At 33.7% G+C, this 19,592-nt stretch overlaps 3 protein-coding genes across 5 annotated transcripts; 2 read left to right on the top strand and 1 right to left on the bottom strand.

The window, feature by feature from the left end:
* The first annotated feature begins 311 nt into the window (after nucleotides 1-311).
* LOC111425783 (uncharacterized) lies at nucleotides 312-17,834 on the top strand. 3 transcript variants are annotated; one of them, XM_023060026.2, is made up of 8 exons: nucleotides 312-998; nucleotides 2,648-2,800; nucleotides 2,873-3,433; nucleotides 16,312-16,420; nucleotides 16,479-16,655; nucleotides 16,710-16,843; nucleotides 16,897-17,503; nucleotides 17,560-17,834. In XM_023060026.2, exons 4-8 carry the CDS (start codon nucleotides 16,351-16,353, stop codon nucleotides 17,592-17,594), a joined length of 1,023 nt encoding a protein of 340 aa, XP_022915794.2. In that variant the 5' UTR covers nucleotides 312-998; nucleotides 2,648-2,800; nucleotides 2,873-3,433; nucleotides 16,312-16,350; the 3' UTR covers nucleotides 17,595-17,834. The 3 variants fall into 3 exon arrangements, with proteins under 3 accessions (XP_022915794.2, XP_022915795.2, XP_022915793.2); XM_023060027.2 differs by lacking the exon at nucleotides 312-998 and having other exon boundaries at nucleotides 2,456-2,800; XM_023060025.2 differs by lacking the exons at nucleotides 312-998; nucleotides 2,648-2,800; nucleotides 2,873-3,433 and adding an exon at nucleotides 10,718-11,113.
* Nucleotides 3,439-4,833, bottom strand: LOC111425785 (putative uncharacterized protein DDB_G0271982). Its single transcript, XM_023060030.2, has 4 exons — nucleotides 4,576-4,833; nucleotides 4,376-4,521; nucleotides 4,240-4,317; nucleotides 3,439-4,186 (listed from the first exon to the last, which is right to left on the bottom strand). The coding sequence occupies exons 1-4, from the start codon at nucleotides 4,582-4,584 to the stop codon at nucleotides 3,529-3,531; spliced, it is 891 nt and encodes a 296-aa protein (XP_022915798.2). The 5' UTR covers nucleotides 4,585-4,833; the 3' UTR covers nucleotides 3,439-3,528.
* A 118-nt stretch (nucleotides 17,835-17,952) lies between the features above and the next one.
* LOC111425772 (eukaryotic translation initiation factor 3 subunit i) lies at nucleotides 17,953-19,283 on the top strand. Its single transcript, XM_023060011.2, has 2 exons — nucleotides 17,953-18,068; nucleotides 18,226-19,283. Exons 1-2 carry the CDS (start codon nucleotides 18,066-18,068, stop codon nucleotides 19,201-19,203), a joined length of 981 nt encoding a protein of 326 aa, XP_022915779.1. The 5' UTR covers nucleotides 17,953-18,065; the 3' UTR covers nucleotides 19,204-19,283.
* Nucleotides 19,284-19,592: the final 309 nt, after the last annotated feature.

Genomic DNA, 19,592 nt, shown 5'->3' with positions numbered 1-19,592 from the left:
CGCGATGAAAAGGGAAGCGCCGATACTGAAAGCGCTGAAAAGTGGAAACACGATATATAATTCCAACTTTTCTTAAAGGTTTCTATGCAGACGATATCTATAATACTGACGAAACCGGCCTTTATTATCGAGCATATTGTTATTCGCATATTGCACAGTTTGGACGCAACAAGGTACTGGACTGGGTTACAAAAACAACAATGCGTGTTCACAGTTCAACGAATCCAGTACTGGTCGTGGTATAGAATGGTCGTCTACACTATTCCGGTGGCGCTAGAATGGGCGAGCTGGAATGAAAAAGTAGACCGTTCAATCCAGTCACTGGAATGAGTGCACTTTAGTGCATTCCAGGGCCGGTTCTCATAATTCCCGTGAGATTCTAGCACTGGTTTTAATCACTGGACTGGAATACTACTAGAATAATGTAAACTGGACAGAAGAGCTTAAGATTGGACGGTTTGTCACTCGAGTACTACATCAAAAAAATGCGTGTACTGCCGAAATTGTTTGAATTTGGCTTTGGAGAAAGTTTGAGCCAATGGATATGGGGGTAATCAAAAACATGAACGCGTTATACATATTGAGAAAAACTGGTCAACTACATACTTAGTAAAATAATAATTATAAAAATCTATTCATAAGTTCCTCAACAGCTAAAGAGATAAGTGCGAAAATTTCAATTCTGCAGACAATACAGTTTTCCGCCAACTGTTGGCACCATACAAAATATCGATTTTAAAGCTTTGGAGGTACCGGAAACCTTCGCCATTCACAAGAATGATAATGCGTTACAACAGTCTGTTATAAATACCAAACAATTAAGAATAGATGAAGTTTTACCATGTTATGACGGACATAATAAGATTCAGTGGACGAAAACGATGACGATATTGATGATTTTCCACATATTCCCGTAATGGAGAATCCAGCAAAGAAATGTATAGTGGAATTACAACGTTATTTTATGCAAGAACGTAATGAAGGGGTATATGTTATAGGTGGATTTCATACTATACCGGGTGTCCCTCAAAAGTGGCTCACCCCCATATTTTTCTTTATTATTGGTGATATAAGAAAACCATTTGGAATGCATAGTTAGGTCGCTAAAACGGATTATTACGACATGAAATCATTCTTTTTGTACTTCCGGTTATACCGGATGTGAGTACTAATTTCGCTATTTTTTTAAATCTATAATTTTTTTTTCTTCAGTTGGGTTTATAGTATAATTCCACATAACTTTTACTTGAAAAAATTTTCACTACAGCTTATAATTTTTGAAAAAAAAATTATTTTCTTTATTTTATAACGTTTTAGTACCTTCGAAAAATGTATTACAACTTTTGACGCATAGTAGCTAGGTTAATAGTATAAACTACGATATGTCCCTCTTGATTTGCTATTTCTCGAGCAGTGATCACTGCTATGCTTTAGTGAGTGGTTCTTTTTTAATAATGGTGTAAATTAACAGTTGTATTAAATTAGTTTTAAAAGAAAAACGCGATCAAACAATTAAGTTTAATTCAATTATTTTTGATTTTTTATTTTTTTCTTTATTTTTTGTTCTTTTACACTAAATGTTCTGTAGCTGATAGTAACTTACAATGCCCATTGTACATTACAATTTGGATTGTTTACTTTATTTTGGTTAAAACCTCTCAGATCACCTGACCTCACACCTTTAGATTCTTTTTATGGGGCAAAATCAAAAATGAGCTGTATAATACACCAGTAAGGTCTCGTGAGGTATTAGAAAATAAATCGAGTTAGAAATTGTATTACCTAAATATCTCCGCAGGAATAACGTCGAGTCGTTAGATCGACAATACGCAAGATACAATTATGTCAAAATCGAGGCGGGAGCATTTTGAAAATTTAGAAAATTAGTTTTTTTGAACTTACAATTGAATTAAATTTAATTGTTGGATAGCGTTTTTCTTTTAAAACTAATTTAATACAACTGTTAATTTACACCATTATTAAAAAGGAACCACTAACTAAAGCATAGCAGTGATCACTGCTCGAGGAATAGCAAATCAAGAGGGACATAACGTAGTTTGTACTATTAACCTAGCTACTATGCGTCAAAAGTTGTAATACATTTTCCGAAGCTACTAAAACGTTAAAAAATAACGAAAATAATTTTTTTTTTCAAAAATTATAAGCGATCGTGAATATTTTTTCAAGTAAAAGTTATGTGAAATTATACTGTCTACCCTACTGAAGAAAAAAAAAATTATAGATTAAAAAAAATAGCGAAATTAGTACTCACATCCGGTGTAACCGGAAGTACAAAAAGAATGATTTCATGTAATAATCCGTTTCAGCGACCTAACTATGTATTCCAAATGGTTTTCTTATATCACCAATAATAAAGAAAAATATGGGGGTGAGCCACTTTTGAGGGACACCCGGTATATTTCAGACTTAATTGTCTTTAGTGTTTATATTTGTTATTATTATTTTAATTTAAAATATGCATGTTCTTATAGTTTGTTTTGTAAGCTGTAAGTTCGAACTTGTTTCTGAAGAACGTTTCAAAAGACGCACGGCGTAACCCGAATGTTTCTGGGTTTAGGTTTACTGTTAGTTCTAGTATAAGTTCTAATTTTAGATCAGTTACATTCATTTTATTATAATATTTTAGAAAATTAGCTGCTTAATTGGCACAAACCGCCTTCATCCATACCAAATAAGCAGAAACGACTGTATTTATTTTCTACCGCGCTTAAATTAAAGTATTTATTAATTTAAGTGTTGATGGGATGACTTGGTACTTATAAGCCAAGAGACGACACAGGTTTGATTTTTCTATAATCTTTCCCTTTATGAACAAATTTTAATTTATTTTATTTCTTTTTGTTATTTGTAGGCAGTTACAACAATTCTATGTTAAAAACAAGATTATACAGGATGTCACAGAATAACTGTTCCTAATTTTCGGAAATGTTAGAGGACACTGAACTCTTAACTTTTTTATTAATAAACTAGTGTCCGGAAATATCTTATTGTCAAGATAAACTAGAAATCTTTAATAACAATCTCAATTACAACAGGAAATAATTAAATAATTATGTTAAGGAATATTATAAAAATTACAAGGGAATCCATAAGTCTTCGAAATAGCTGAGGACGTTCACGAATATCATCAAAAGCTAAAATAATTCGAGAAACTAACTCTTCTTCTGTATTAATAGGTGTCTTATAAATTAGTAGTTTAATGATCTCAAATACAAAAATCAAGTGGTGTTTTATCTCGGGAACGTAAAGGCCATGTAATCGGTCCCCTGCTCTGATCCATCTGATTGAAATTGTGCATTTAGCGTGTTTCGGCGATTTAATCCAAAGCATGCTGGTGCACCATCATGCTGGAAAACGATATTTCTTCAGTGGCATATTTCGGCAGTGGCAAAAATGGAATGGAGTTTAATATGTAAGTTCTTTTTTAAGTAACAAAATTTTATTTTATTTTATCAAAAAACAAAAAAAAATAACATAAATAACAATTCTTCTAACATCCAGTTTCATCTAAGCCTTTTTTTCTTCAGAACTTCCTTTCGATTCATCACTTTCTTCACTGCTACTACTATTACTACTACTATTATCTTTTTCTACGGAATCGTTTTTATCATTTTCGGACTTTTTATCTTTTTTATCATCGTCTTTATCTTCTCCAGATTTATCTTCTTTAGCATCATTATCTTCTTCAGTATCACCATCTTTATTTTCTTTATCATCTTTATTTTTATCCTTCTTTTTCTCATCATTTTCATCTTTAATTTCCCTTTTACTTTCTTTCACCTCACCTTCTTTTTCTTCAACTTTTTCATCATTAACTTGAGGAGTTTGAACAGTTAAAGGTTCCCCAGTAATTGGACTAGTCAATCCCAACAAGTTCGGTAAATTTCCCAAAAGTGCAGTTTCTTTATCTACATTACTCGTACTAATATTGTGTTTAACCGAAATAACGGCATTTGGTAATAATGGAACTTGAAGTGGGAACTCTGGTTTTAAAATAGCCGGTTTTCCATCTTCCGAAAGTTGAATTGTGCCAAAATTCGCTGGTGCTAACCCCGTTATTTCAACTCCACTGATATTCGTTTGAATCGGAACGGGGATGTTTGATAAATCTATTGTTGTTCCGTTATGTTTTGGGTCAAAAAACGTTAAATTAACCTCTTCGTGACTAAAACCAAATTAAAAATTGTTTTGTTTCGAACTTGATTTATTTTAACTTACGTTTCTGTATCATTTAAAGTTGAATTATCAGCTTCAGTTAAAATTCCAACTTCATAAACGATCGTTTTAATAACATACCTGAAAAACAATAAAATTAATCAAAAAAAAAAACAAATTATTTAAAATAATTATTTACACATCTTTAGATCCATTTGTTGTAACTGGAATAAAAGTTTCCGTTACTTCAACAGGTTTGGGTTCATTAATTTCTTTGTTTATATTTTCATCATCAATAGGTAATGAGTTTGTTAAACAAATTAAAACCGAAACATAAAAAATTAACTTGAAAAAGAAAAAAAGGGTTAATTAAAATAAAATTTTTATTTAAATACTTACTTTAAACATTTTTTTTAAATATTCGTCCAAAAAATCAACTTCCAACTAAATGTTGTTAATGAAGTCGTAGATTTTATACATTTTAAGTGTTGATAAATCCAATTTGAACCTGTGACGTGTCCCGTAAATAAGTGCTAAAAGGTATGGGTGATGAAAAATGTGGCAAAGAAGTTGAAGAAGACAGTTTAATGAGTTTTTTTTTGTTTATTTTTTCTTTCGGGTGGAATTTTTAACGATTGCGAATTATATTAACCTTGAGCGTCGATTAGGAACTTTAACATTTCTTTTTATTGTTAACAGAATGAATTTGAATTCTGTATTTTGATCACGGTTTCTAAAAAATTGAAATCTAATTGTTGCAAATTTCTAAATCAATAAATAACGCAATCATCGTAACGCGAAGGAGTTATTACGTAGTTTGTAATGTTTGAACTAGAATTTTCTAATTTTACATGGAATTTTCTATAAAAAAATATTCTAAATACTCAAATTTATTTATTTTCTATTTATTATTCCAAACATTTCGCTTAATAATCTTTGATTAAAAATTAATTGATTAAGATTAACCTAATCATTAAGTCGAACTAAAATTTGTATTGTTAAAAACATTTTTTTGTCTACAATTTTGCTTAACTTTGATAAATGTTCTAATACTAATTGTGCTAATTTGTATGAATCAGATTTTATAAATTGTGAACTTTGTTATAATCACTTTGAAACTTTTATTACTTGTAGATTGAACCATACTTTGTGTGTTTATTTATCACCATAGCTATATATATCTCTGCCATTTAGCTTTATTTTTCATTCCAATAAGACGAGAAAATTATTTTGAAATAATGTTTGACTTCAAGCATTAAAAAATCAATTTCTAGATAATCAAAATTTTATTCTAGTGTTATAATTAAGGCGGGGGGTGTCTTTTGGAAATGTTCCAAATGTCGAGGAAATTTGGATAAATCCGTCATAATTGACGATGAAATCTCTGATTCCCAGTCATCAGATCATCTATTCAGAATGATGTAAAGAATTTATCAAACAAATACGACGAGATTGTTAAGTCAATTTCCTTCTACGGCGACAAAATCACTGATTTCGAGCGAGCCCTTAACAATTTCGGTGATAAGATTAAGCAAGTCGATGCGCTGGTCGCTGTAAATTCTAAACTTAAGGCTGATCTAGCTGCTGCGGAGTGTCGCCTTGATCACCTCGAGCAGTATTCGCGGCTCAATAATCTGATCATCGCGGGAGTTCCCGAACATGTAGGAGAAAATCTTCCCGAAATTGTGTCCAACATTGCGGAAGCTATCAAATCTCCTATTGTGGCTTCCGATATAGATGCAGTTCATCGCTTGCTTCAAAGACCATCTCCAGGAAAAGACAAGTCGCACGCTAAGGCCATTATAGTAAAGTTCACCTCCAGAATAACACGTGACCGTATTTTTAGCGCGGCCAAATTATATCGTCGCAGTGCCAATGGCCGCTGTCTGTCGATTCCCGACGTTGCGGATAATCTTTACATTAATGAACATCTTACGGCTCGTAACATGGACCTCTTTAGTAAGGTGCGAGAAATCGCGAGAAATAAAAACTACAAGTATATCTGGACGAAGAGCTGCGTGATCCATGTGCGGAAAGATGATAGAGCGAAGATTTTGGTGATCAAATCGTCGTCTGACTTGAATAAATTGTAAGATGGCCCTCGTCGTTTTTATTGTTGATCCTATCACTTTTTAACGATTTATGGGTATCAGCTTCTATTATCAGAACGTCCGTGGTTTACAATCCAAGACTAATACTTGTTCAATCAATTCACATGCCTTATTGGCGGATTTTATCTGCCTTACTGAAACATTTCTTAATGATAGCATATCCGACAAGGAGCTACTCAACTCATCTTATACCGTATATCGTCGCGATAGAAATTCAACGGCTTCCACCAAGCGCGATGGTGGCGGAGTCCTTATAGCTGCGAAGCATGGCTTTCATACCGTTCCCATGCCGAGTCTGCAAAGTGGCGCGGAGGACTTGTGGTTGAAAGTTCAGTGCGGTCAACTAATTTTTCTTTTGTGCTGTGTTTATCTTCCTCCTTCTGCCGATGAAGCGCTGAATCTGTTTTTGTCCAGTGTGTCTGCTGTGCGCGATGCCTACCCGGAAATTATGATTGTTATTATAGGTGATTTCAACATGCCAACTATCTCTTGGTTTATGTCTGAAGATGATGTATTAATTCCCACAGGGAATTTCGACCGTCGCGCGATTGATTTTCTTAACATTTATTCATATTGTAATTTTAGTCAATTTAATAATGTATCGAATATTAATAATAGAATTCTTGATCTTGTTCTATGCGCTAACGGTCGAGTCGAAAGCATACACCTCTGCAACGATCCACTTGTGGATCCTGACTGCCACCATCCACCGTTTGAATTCTTATTATCGGGCATGTTCATTTGTCTGAGTGATGGTCCGAATGTTCGCTTTCTTTTTAAGAACGCGAATTCCGGAGCTATCAAGTGTTTCTTAAATAGTATCGATTGGCAGACTGTTTTTGCTGGGATGGGCGTGGAGAGCATGGTTGAAGTTTTCTATGACCGCGTTAATTATGTAATTAACAGAGACGTTCCTAAGCGCTTTCTGCCTAAGCAACGTTTTCCTTACTGGTACAAACGTTCAACTATTCGTGTCATTAAAGAAAAGCTACTTTACCATAAAAAATGGAAATCTACTCGCCATAATAGTGATTACTTGGCTTTCTCTATCTTGCGCTCCAGGTCTAAGAGGCTTATTGCGGCTGATTATAGAGATTACTTAAACTCGATTCAGGCGGGGGTTTGCTGCCGAACTGACGACCCCACTTTTTCTTATTTTTTCAAAATCCTTACTCGAAGGTACTTTTCCGCGCGCGTGGAAGACAGCTTTTGTCGTTCCAATATTTAAATCAGGGAATAGACAGTTGGTATCTAATTACCGTCCAATTTCTATTATCTCGTCTATTCCCAAGGTTTTTGAAAAAATTGTTTGCGATTACTTTAACCACTCTATTGCTCTCTCTCTCATTACTAAACAACATGGATTCTTGTCTGGCCGATCGGTTGAGTCTAACTTAGTGTCTTATGTTAATTTTATTCATTCTACCTTAAATGAGGACTCACAGGTTGACGCAATTTATACCGATTTCTCTAAAGCCTTCGACAAGATTCTTATACAAAAGCTGTCCTCCTTTAACATTCCTGCCGGCATTGTGCGCTGGATAATGTCATATCTTTCTGACAGAAGTCAGGCAGTTAGGATGGGTAGCTTTTTGTCGGACTACAAACCCATCTCATCTGGTGTGCCTCAGGGAAGTCACCTTGGGCCCACATTATTTCTAATTTACATAAACGACATTTCTTTTTGCTTTAAATTTTCCAAATTCCCGCTCTATGCGGATGATAATAAAATATTTACTAGAGTCAGCTCTAGTCATGACTGCCTAAGGCTCCAGGAGGACCTTGATCGTCTACATGATTACTGTCGCGTTAACAAACTTTATTTGAACTATGACAAATGCCAAAAAATAACGTTTACATGGAAACGCTATCCTATTAATTTTAATTACAACTTTAATGGTAGACCTATTATCTCTACTGACAGAGTGAAGGATCTTGGCATTATACTTGATGCCAAATTGAGATATCACCTTCACATCGAAGTCATGGTGGCGAAAGCACTGCGTAACCTAGGGTTTGTTATCAGAATAAGTAGACAGTTTACGACAGTTTTAATCCCTTTATATGGCATTTGTTAATAGCGTATTATCCTATGGTTCTATAGTGTGGAATCCTATGTACGCGGTCTATCGTGATCGCATCGAAGCGGTTCAACGACGCTTTGTACGCTATCTGGCTTACAAATATCATCTTCCCTATTGCGATTACGATAGACGCTGTGTGGTTTTTAACTTATTATCCCTGCGGCAGCGTTGGCTACTCTCAAACTTAATTTTTCTTTTCAAACTGGTCAATGGCTTGCTGGACGCACCTGATCTTCTGTCTGTGTTGAACTTTAATGTACCACAGCGTTTCACGCGGCGGAATACTACATTCCTTTTAGGCACATCGAACACGAACGCTCATCTAAACTCGCCTATCGTTCGACTTTTGAATACTTACAATCAGGACTTCAACCATGTTGCTCTATTTGGACTCTCGTTGCGCTCATTTAGAGAATTACTATTACGTAACGTTTAGTTGTTAACTTCTGTATTGTAGTACAATAATATAATATTTTTCGCTTTTTTTTTAATTAGCAACTATCAATGCTGTTATTATTATTTTCATAGTTATGTTATAATTATTGTTATTTTTTTTTTCTCGTTTTTTTTGCTTGGTATGTAGTAAAGTGCTTTGTTTTTATGAGGATGCTTCACTGGGGATATCCTCCCTGTTTGTGTCCCAATAATAAATAAATAAATAAATAATCACACACTGTTGCACTACACACATTGTGAGCCTTGGCCTATTCAACAACACGCCTCCATTCGTCCCGATTTTGGGCTAAGTTGCCCTAGTTCTGCATCTGCAGGGCGTTCAAATCCTCCCTAACATCGTCCATCTATCGCCACCTTGACCTTCCTCTTGGTCGATATCCTTTTGTTATTTAAGTCAGTACTTCCTCTATCTGCCTGCATTCTCCACACGTGTACCAGCCACCTCAGTCTCTGGGGTTGAATCCACGTAGTTCTGATCCTTCCTGCTGTTCTCGAAGTTTATTAATTGTCTCCATCCCCCCAAGTTTGTATCATATTATGGCACATATATCCTTCGCAAGAGCTTTCTTCTAAATCTGTTTAACAACTCTTAGTGAAGATTATTGAGTGCCCATGTTTCAAATTCATAACTTACTGCAGAGAGTATGAGCGTCTTGTACAGTCTCTTGCTAAAAGTTTGAACCGTAGTAATTTGCCCAGTGCAAAAGCTACTCTATACCCTGCCTGCCTGAGCCTTTATTTCATTATCGATGTTTATGATGGAGCCTACATATTTAAAGTCTTTCACCATTCCAATCTGGATAACTGCTTCTTGTTGAGGTAGTCTACGTCCTGTTATCATATATTTGCAGACCTAGGTGTTTTCCATCATCGTTTAATTGTTCAAGATCTTCCTCTTGAGCTACATCAGCTGCATACGCCAGTACTGGAAGTTGGTGATTGTATATCGTACCTTCAAGGTTCAGTGCAATTCCTCGTGTGCCCCGTTCTAGGACGAGATTAAACAATAGCGACAATAGAAAGTTGCATATTTTACATTGACTCTTAGTTTCTTCCATTGCAGTTCTTATCAGTTTTCGTATCTTTAGTGGTATTTAGAACTCTTCCAGCAATAATCTGTCATCTGTTATTACAATGAATGTTATTTTGTTTATGTTTATTCAAGTTCGTCTATATTGGTACTAAAATTTTTATTGTTTAACTCGAGTGTATCAAACCATGTCGCCAGATATAAATAAACATGATCGTAAACACACAAATGGTTATAAATATTGATTAGAATTATACATTATTTTTGTGATATAGTCAGGTGTTAAATTTATCTCGACAAGGTCCTCAATCCCAACAATCAGAGTTGTTAATTAATGCATTGGTCACGAAATTGATATATGAATTGATTTTTAGTATTAGTCATGAATCGAGTTAGAACTTAACCTTTTTTAAATAATTCTTTCCACTATTCAAGAATTAGAACACATAAAAAGTATACATTTATATAATATCATTAATAACCCTGTAGATATTTTAAAATGAATCATATATCTCATTAATATCTTAATTGTTAAAATCTAGTTTCATAATTTTTTTTGAATTAAAAAGTGATTTCTTTTTGCCTTGCTAATTATGTTAATTAAAATGCACCAGAAAGAAACAAATAAACCGTTTTTTTTTTAAATTAATTAATTAACACAGATTTTTTGTTTAGATATGAATTAAGAAATTAAATTAAAAAAAACTTTCTAATCAACTTTCCCAAAAACTGTTTATTTACATCTAAAATCTGAATAAAACGAAAATTTATAAATTTTTTTAATTTTTATCTGTTGTATTGTATCTTGATAATGTAAATGTTTTTGAGCAAAAAAAGTGACACGTTTCGTGATGAGTCAAAGGTCAAAGTTTAAATTAAAGCCAAAACTAACAATTAATTCAAAAACCGTTATCTTTTAAATAAAAAAATTGCGATAAAACCGGACCGGGTTCTTTTTATAACCATATCGTAATATTTTAACTTGGTCAGGTTTTGGGTTGGTAAATTTGCCCGTGTTTTTATCTAATCAGACCACACACAGTCAGTCGAGGAAGGTTTTCGCATTTAGTTCTAATTGTGCAGGTGTTTATTTTCAAAGTGTTATGTGTTAATTCAGTTTGAAAATTAATTTCAAACGAGGCACCGATTTTTCTTGATGTTTTAATAACATGGTAGTTGATGATAAATAAGGAAATATGATCAGGTTTAAATGTAATCCTGTGATTTGCTGTACGGCTATTGCAATATGGACCATTGTAAGTAAAAAAAATTCTTGCAGAATTTTCAACGTGGTTGTTTTCTTCCAAATTCGTGTTACTCTTAAAATTTTAACTTTTTCTATAACTAGATTACTTTTTGTAGTATATTTTGGAAAACTAACATTTTAACTCGACCAAAATTGGCGACTTTATATGATGTAAATTAATAATTATGACTCATTCCTTTTATTGTATTTTTATTTCAAAACTAATTAATTTTACTTTGAAAATAAATTAAAACATAAAAGATAGAAACATAAATATGTATTTGAACATGTTCATTTATATTGATAATAATGAAATCAATTAGTATATTAAAATATCGATAAAACACAATAAATTCATTTGAAATTGTAATCTAATTTTTGTTTTTGTAGTTTAAAAACGCGTATTTTGAATAGAAAAAAAATAGGAAATTATTTAAGATTTTTAATCTTAACTAAGTAATTTTAAGACAATCCCAATAAGGAAATGACTTAAAATAACACTTAAATTTCTTATAATACTTCTTATCTCTGTTTGATATAAAAAAGAATTACTGATAATGTACTTTATTAGACATCTTATCGCAATTACAATTGTAAAAGTTAAAAATCACCGCATTTAAATATCGTGATAATTTCCCAACAACACTTTATGAAACGTTTTTTTCTAAGAATATTTATAAATTACTTTTTGTGTTGAAATTGATACCACAATATTATTGAACCTATAAAATTAAAAGAAAGTAATATAGATAGAATATGAATTGCATTATTTCACAAATCGCTAATACGGAGTCGTAGAAACTTGAAGATTGCATCAAAATAGTAGTGAAGAATGTCATTTAATTCAATTTACTCTTTAAAAAATTCCAATGATCTAATAACTACCATAAACGCGTACGAGTTAACTATGTTGTGATAGACGATTGTGTAATAGAATAAAAAAGTAAAGTGAGGTCAAGAAAATGAAATAAATGAGTCTACGAAGTCAAAGATATCGAAGAATTTGGTTCATAGACAAAATTATTGGAAGGCTCCTGCAGCCTATTCATGATAACACATCAGAGACAGCAAAAATAGCGCAAAAAAAGATAAATTAAAGAAGGACGATGAAACAAAAGTTAGCAGGTGTCTCACTATCCAATTTAATAATAATAATAATGTTTATTGGCTCAAAAACAAATATTTACATAAATATATACATTCATAACAAATATAGACAAACGGATCAATTTATCGTAATAAGCGATATCTTCCAAGAGACCCAATTGGTAACAGTCTATATGTAATTTTAAACAAATAATTATGGCTATCAAAAAAGTAATACTAAATGATGTGGTAATAAAACTGAGTGAATGAGCATATTTGAATTATGTAACAGTCAGTTACTACAAGGAAGGAAATAGACAGAAAAGAGTGCAGCAAAAGATAGAAGAAAACAAAGACATATAGGTCAAAAAGAAGATAGTTGAAGAGATAGCAGATGGCGCCTCAAGGCATTTTTAAAACTTATTAAACTACCTGCATTGCGAACAACGACAGGCAAATCATTCCACAACGCAATCGACTGCACTGTAAAAGACCTGTGGTAGACTTCACTACTATGGACTGGAAACATGAGTGTAGAGTCAGACATTGATCGAGTGAGCAAGTCATGTGATACTCAAAAGTGAAAGACATCAGACAAATAAGCAGGAGTGCGGGTATGGACAATTTTGTATAACATAGTAAGCATACGAAATGATCTACGACTTTGGCAAGTCGTCATCTGCATGTTGTTACGATATGGAGTTATGTACTGAAACTTTCCTAAATCAAAAATGTAAAATGTACCGTATACAATTGTTCTGAAGTCTTTCCAATTTACCCCGAAGGGCTGCGGACAAATCGGGATACGCAGCTTCGGCATAATCAATGTGTGGGAAAATGAGAGAGTAACAAAGATTACGACGTACAACAGGAGTAAGGTAGCAGCGAAGTTTTTTCAAAGTATGTAAACAGAAGTAAACTCTCTTACAGACTCCCTGAACTTGTGGCCGCCAAGACATCGCCGAATCCGTTACCACACCAAGATTTTTGACTGTATTAGAAAACGGAATAACGGTGTCGCCAAGCCTTAGTTGAAGGGTAGTTAAGGAATTAAATTGTGCCAAATGCAATGGCTTGCGTTTTACCTGGACTCATTTTAAGTCCATGATGTCTAGACCAGTCAAGTACACTAGTGAGTTCGTTGTTAAGAAGCAAGAAAAAATCTGGGAGGTTGTTAACATTTGACGAAATGTAAAGTTGAAGGTCGTCTGCATACAAATGATAGTTACACGAGATACCAACACTAATACTATTTATGAAAATTGAGAAGAGCAAAGGACCCAGCACACTGCGCTGGGGAACTCCACATTTGGTGTCAACAGGAGAAGAGAGTACATATTCCACGCGGACACGTAAAGACCGATAGGAAAGGTAGGCCTGGACCCAAGATACACAAGAAGAGGTAAAACCAATAGCAGAAAGCCTAGTTAACAGGAGGGCATGGTCCACAGTATCAAAGGCCTTACTGGAACTTGTTAATCAGATTAAACTCCTCAAGATATTTCTGAATCTATAAATAAGCTAAACGTTCAATAGCTTTTGACAACGTAGATAGAATAGAAATGGGTCGAAAGTCACCAACATGGGACGGAGATTTAATTTTTCGGATAGGAATAACATGGGCGACTCGCCAGATTGACGGAAATATAGACTGTTCAAAAGAACAGTTGAAAATATGAGTTAGGGGTGTAATAACTATATCAAGAATGGGTAAGAGGAATCTGAGTCCAATACCATCTGATCCGACACTAGTGGACTTGGAGTAAGTTAAAGCACCCCGGACCTCAGCATCTGTAATCAAGCTGAATGAAAAGGAAAGCATTTTGGTAGATGCAAGGATTTCATTTATAGTGTTCTGCTTAGTTATGGTACCAACCACCACAAGAGGATTGGCAAAATACTCCGCCAGAGCAGCAGCATCAATAGTGGGTTGATCTGTGGGAGACTCTATAACACCAAGCGATCGCATTGTTTTCCAAATGTCTTATCAGTGGCTCCAGACAACCAGACAGTAGTGCAATCTTTTAGCGTTTTTGCATAGATGATTACAACTGTTAACAATAACTTAGCATGATTGCACTCCTGCATGAGAGACCTAATCTCATCATTTAGCCAAGGTGCCGGCATGTGTCTAACTCTCCGCCGCCTCTCCAGAGCATGCCTGTCATAGAGGTCAACGACCTTGGAATTAAAGTACTCCACCTTAGCATCTATGTCAGGCAATCTGTAAAGAAGCTGCCAATCAATTTCGCTCCCATAAGACATAAATAACCTGCAATTTATACTTTGAAAATCGCGGTGGATCACAAAGCGCCGGGAAGCAGCCTGACGTCGTAACTGCAACGCACAATAAATCAAGTCATGGTTCGAAAATTGAAGTGCAGGCAACTGACCCTGCGTAAGAATATTGTCCAGACGAGACGTGATAATAAGATCAAGCAGAGTATGAGAGGATGACGAGCGGTGAGTTCGATCATTTTTCAATAAGCAGGTGTTGGAATCACCCATTAAAAGGATTGTATCAAAATAAAGAGAGTGTCTTTCAAGGATCTCCTCCACCTGATAAAAGTAATTGGCGAGAGGAGGAAACTGCATTGCCTGCACATTTCATCTCCACAAGTAGAAACTCGGACCCTGCGTTGACTCGTCCGAGGTCTCAACAATGGTAGCATGTAAATTGTGTTTAATGTACATAGCTACTCCCCCACCGCGCAAGAACGTACGATAATTTCTTATAAGTCGATAATTAGGTAAAGTAAATAAGGCGGACGGCAGATAGGGTTAAGCCATGTTTCGCTATAACATCGAAGATACTAGATTCGAATGTTACAGGGAAATCATCGATGTGCGCGTTTAAACTTTGCGAATTTATATGACAAGCAGAGTCATATTTAGCTGTTTTTTATTATTCCAGACCCGTATTGTAGGTAGCAAATTTGACTGGTCTAGGATGTAACGGTTCATTGGGTTTATTTTCGCGACGTCTAGAGGGGCCTAGACAATTTACAAGTCAAGTCATAATAAAACTTGGGAGCTACGATCAGTCTGAAAGAAAAAAAATGCACAAAATTGATGTTGAATCACTGTGCCAACCCAAACATAATCCCGAGTCAAGAACAATGAGCTGAAATGATTACATATGACGCGCCCTATATAATAATTTCCTCTGTTTGATCGTCATTACTATCTCTCTATCCATCTGCATGTGTCTCATCACCTCCACGTTGGTCACTTTCTCTACCTATGAAATCTTTAACATTCGTTGGCATATCCATGTCTGAAATCCTCCAGTCTTAAGTGCTCACGCTTCTACCCCTCATCATTCTCACTCTCAACTCCAGACTCAGATCCCGACAACAAAAAAGCTTCTTCATTCCATTAAGCGTGTTCAATTTTAATGCCTAGCTTAGGAGCTGTCGTTGTTATCATTAATCGTTGTTCTAATTCTTGCATTGAGCACGAACAATTATTAACTAACTAGTAGTATCAGTTATCAAAGACAAACTAGCCAAGTCTGGTGGGAAAATGTTTTCTAAATTGGACATGACACGCACTTATTTATAATTAAATGGTGATAAAGTTACATTGCATGGAATTTGGAAAGTGAAGTAGTCACTTTGTAGTTTAGGGGTTCGTTGTCAGAAAAGTGCAAAAAGACATACAAACCAATTGATGTAAAGGGAGTTAACGGAAGATGTACAAACGAAAGCACCTATCAGTTCAAGTAGGCTGATAGAATCTGAAAATAGAGGGACCTTCAACACTGATACAAGCAAGGAACAACCTTTAATTCTTTCAATTAAGTTCAGTGAATGACACTTTCTTGAAGCGAAGAGTAGCATGTATTTGTGTCAATCTAGAATGTAGGGTATGTATGTAACGTAGTAGAGAAATAAAGTTATCAAAGTTATACTCAAGTTTTATTAACAATCCTAATACAGTTCAAGATCCTATTCCAGGAGTTAAAAAAGTTAAACCACCCATAAAAGTACACCTCTAACGTGTCAATAAAATTTTAATAAATTATTTTTAAACAAACATCTCATTTTTTATAACATTATAAAGTCACTGTATCCCTTTATTTTCTATTTTTATTACTTACATTTATATTTTTAATTTTAGATTCAAACTGGATTGCATCTCTACGCAATCATCTACATAATGTGGTTTACAGATTGCAGTATTGTTGAAAACACCAACAATAACGTTTTGTATTTAACCTATTTTTTCAGTAAGTTTCTTCATTTTAATTAACCATAATTTGTTGACGCCCGCTTCTTTGTTTTCAGCTAGAAGATGTGAAAACGAAACCATGCACAATTTAGAGACAAGAAATATGGTAGTAACAATATTTAATGAGCCAATGAACAACAACGAACCAGATATAAGTGATATTTTAAATAGTATGATTTTAATTTATATGATATTGGATTGTTTGTGGATTGTGTCTTCTGTTGCTCTTTTAAGTAATCATAAAAATCGAGTTTTAAGTCTTTATTTTATTTTTAAATTATTTTTAGCTGCTACACTTCTTAATATAAAAGAACTTTGGGGTCTCTTTTTCTACCTACCGTGGATTATAATCGCAACAATAGTTCTCATTTTCGATACATTTTGCTCAATATTCTTTGGATTACAAATCCCAAACGATGGAGTAATTAAAACCCCTCTAATGTTCGTATTACCCGTAACATTCTCTTTTTGCAGAATTTATTTGATTGGCTTAACTTGATTGGATTCGGCGTCAATATATCAGAAAATATGAAAAAACTCGAAGGTGATGTGTCAACTTTAGTTTCGGGTGCTTCATCAATAATAATGACTTTCGTCGCAAGTAGAGGAGTAATAGTCTGGATAATAAACCTAGTTACAATTATTTACATAATAAAAATCACCATAAAAATATCGAAAAAGAAACCGCCAGATCAGCCATCACCACAACGAATAAGAAACTCGCAAAGATTCGCTTCTTTTACTACCGAAGAAAGGATTAAAAAGTGGTATCAATTTTATGAATCAGAAGACAGTCAACAAACTACTTCGGAATCAACAACTTCAACTTCGACAAGAAGTACCAGTAATAATCGTTTGGAAGCAGCCGAAGAAGATGCTGGAAGTTCGAAAGTTAGCGGAAATTCGATAAATCAAGGAGGAAACCAAATCTCGTTGAAATTTATTTCAAAAAGTGTTCTTAGTCCAGACAGTATAAAACGTATCGAAAAACTTAATTTGGGAGAGCTAAGGGGGCAATTACCATGGAGTTATTTTAGTACTGAAAGTAGAGATATTAATCCAGAAAGTACATATGTAAAATGTAAGTTAAACAAAGCGATTTACAAAAAAGAATTAATTTATTATTAATTTTTTTAGTATCCAATGTAGATGAAGGAGTTTCGAAGTTATAACCTAATCAATCAACTACAATTAATTATAATTTAAATAATTTATTTCTTTTAGTGTTAATTTCGCCAGACGAGGCTGTTATAGTGACCGTTTTGTTTAGTTTTTCTTTTGTAGATTCTCTTTGTTATCACAATCTTATTTTGTACAAAGATTGTATTTTATTGTATTATATCCAATAAACGACTGTTCTACATAATTTTATAGAAAAATCTTAAAAATACAAATATATATTAATATTATTATGTTTTAATTTAATTCAAATCTTAATAACAACAAATTTAAATAAAAAACTATTTTATTAAATTAATTCAATTTTTTACCGGTAGATCTCGCATTACGTCATGTCTAATTTTGATAACTCCGATTCCTTCTTTACCAACTCACGTTTACCGTGCCAATTAATTTCACCTTATTTTACTAAAAAATCGGGTTATATACAAAAATATAATCAAGAAAAAAGGTTCTAATTAATTATGGTAAGTTTATTTTACATTTAAATCGCCCCAACGCTCACAAAACGTTTGTAATTTGAGAGTTTTGTTTAATCGCTCTCTCATAACCTATAAAATTCATGAACTGTCACATTTATTTAAAACAATTTTTAAATCTAAATATATTTTTAATGTTTTCTAGAAACCTCTTATGCTTCATGGGCACGAACGTGCCATAACTCAAATTAAATATAACCGCGAAGGAGATCTTTTATTTTCTTCATCGAAAGATAACAAACCAAATGTGTGGTATTCTTTAAATGGGGAGCGTTTAGGAACGTTTAATGGCCACCAAGGGGCTGTTTGGTGTATTGATGTAGATTGGACGACGACTCGATTTATGTCTGGTGGTGGTGATAATACTTTCCGAGTTTGGGATTGCGAAACTGGCAAAGAAATTGGTTGTGTTTCGACGAATTCATCTGTCCGTGCTTGTAATTTCAGTTTTTCTGGAAATATGGCTGCTTATGCTACCGATAAAGCCATGAAACATAATTGTGAAATATTTATAATTGATACGAGGAATGTTGATGAAAGTATAGCACAAGCTCAGCCAATTTTACGTATTCCAATCAGTGGAGCAAGGGTTAGCTCGATGTTATGGGGGGCTTTAGATGAAACCTTATTAACCGGGCATGATAATGGCGAAATAAGCCAGTGGGATATTAAAACCGGAAAAAAATTGCATACAATAAAAGAACATGATAATTTAGTTAATGATATGCAAATGAGTAAAGACGCAACAATGTTTATTACCGCTTCGAAAGATCATACTGCTAAATTGTTTGATTCCGACAATTTAATGTTATTAAAATCTTATAAAACTGAACGTCCCGTTAATTCAGCTGCTATTAGCCCCATTTGCGAACACGTCGTTGTAGGAGGAGGTCAAGATGCCATGGATGTAACAACTACATCCGCTAGGGTTGGAAAATTCGACTCTCGCTTCTTCCATTTAGTTTTTGAAGAAGAATTTGGGCGCGTTAAGGGACATTTTGGACCTATTAATAGTGTTGCTTTTCATCCAGATGGAAAAAGTTATAGTTCCGGTGGGGAAGATGGTTATGTTAGAGTTCATAGTTTTGATCAATCTTATTTCGATTACGGATTCGATTATTAAATTTCGATTTATTTTTGTATTATTATTTTACTTTTTGTAAGATTTGAGTGTTTCTTCTCAATAAAAATTATGGAACAGAACTTAAATATTAAGTTGGTACTACTTAGTTGCTAAATATATTAATAGATGGCGCAATAAAATATCCAAAAATTTTAATAATCTATTTAAAATTGATACCCAAAAGTAATTTTAAACCAAAATTAAATTTGTTTAATTTAATCCCATTTATTATTAATGTAGTTTTAGATTTATCATTTAGTTTAGTTTATCACCTAACATTTATTAATTAATACAATTCTCAACAGATAGCGCATGTTAATATTGCAAAAATATCCAATTTTTTTATTTTAAATTTTTGGCAAAATAATATTATATTGGATTAGATATTT

The sequence above is a fragment of the Onthophagus taurus genome, chromosome 1 (assembly GCF_036711975.1).
Source record: "Onthophagus taurus isolate NC chromosome 1, IU_Otau_3.0, whole genome shotgun sequence".
Classification (NCBI taxonomy): domain Eukaryota; kingdom Metazoa; phylum Arthropoda; class Insecta; order Coleoptera; family Scarabaeidae; genus Onthophagus; species Onthophagus taurus.
This window is presented reverse-complemented; position numbering and strand designations above follow the sequence as displayed.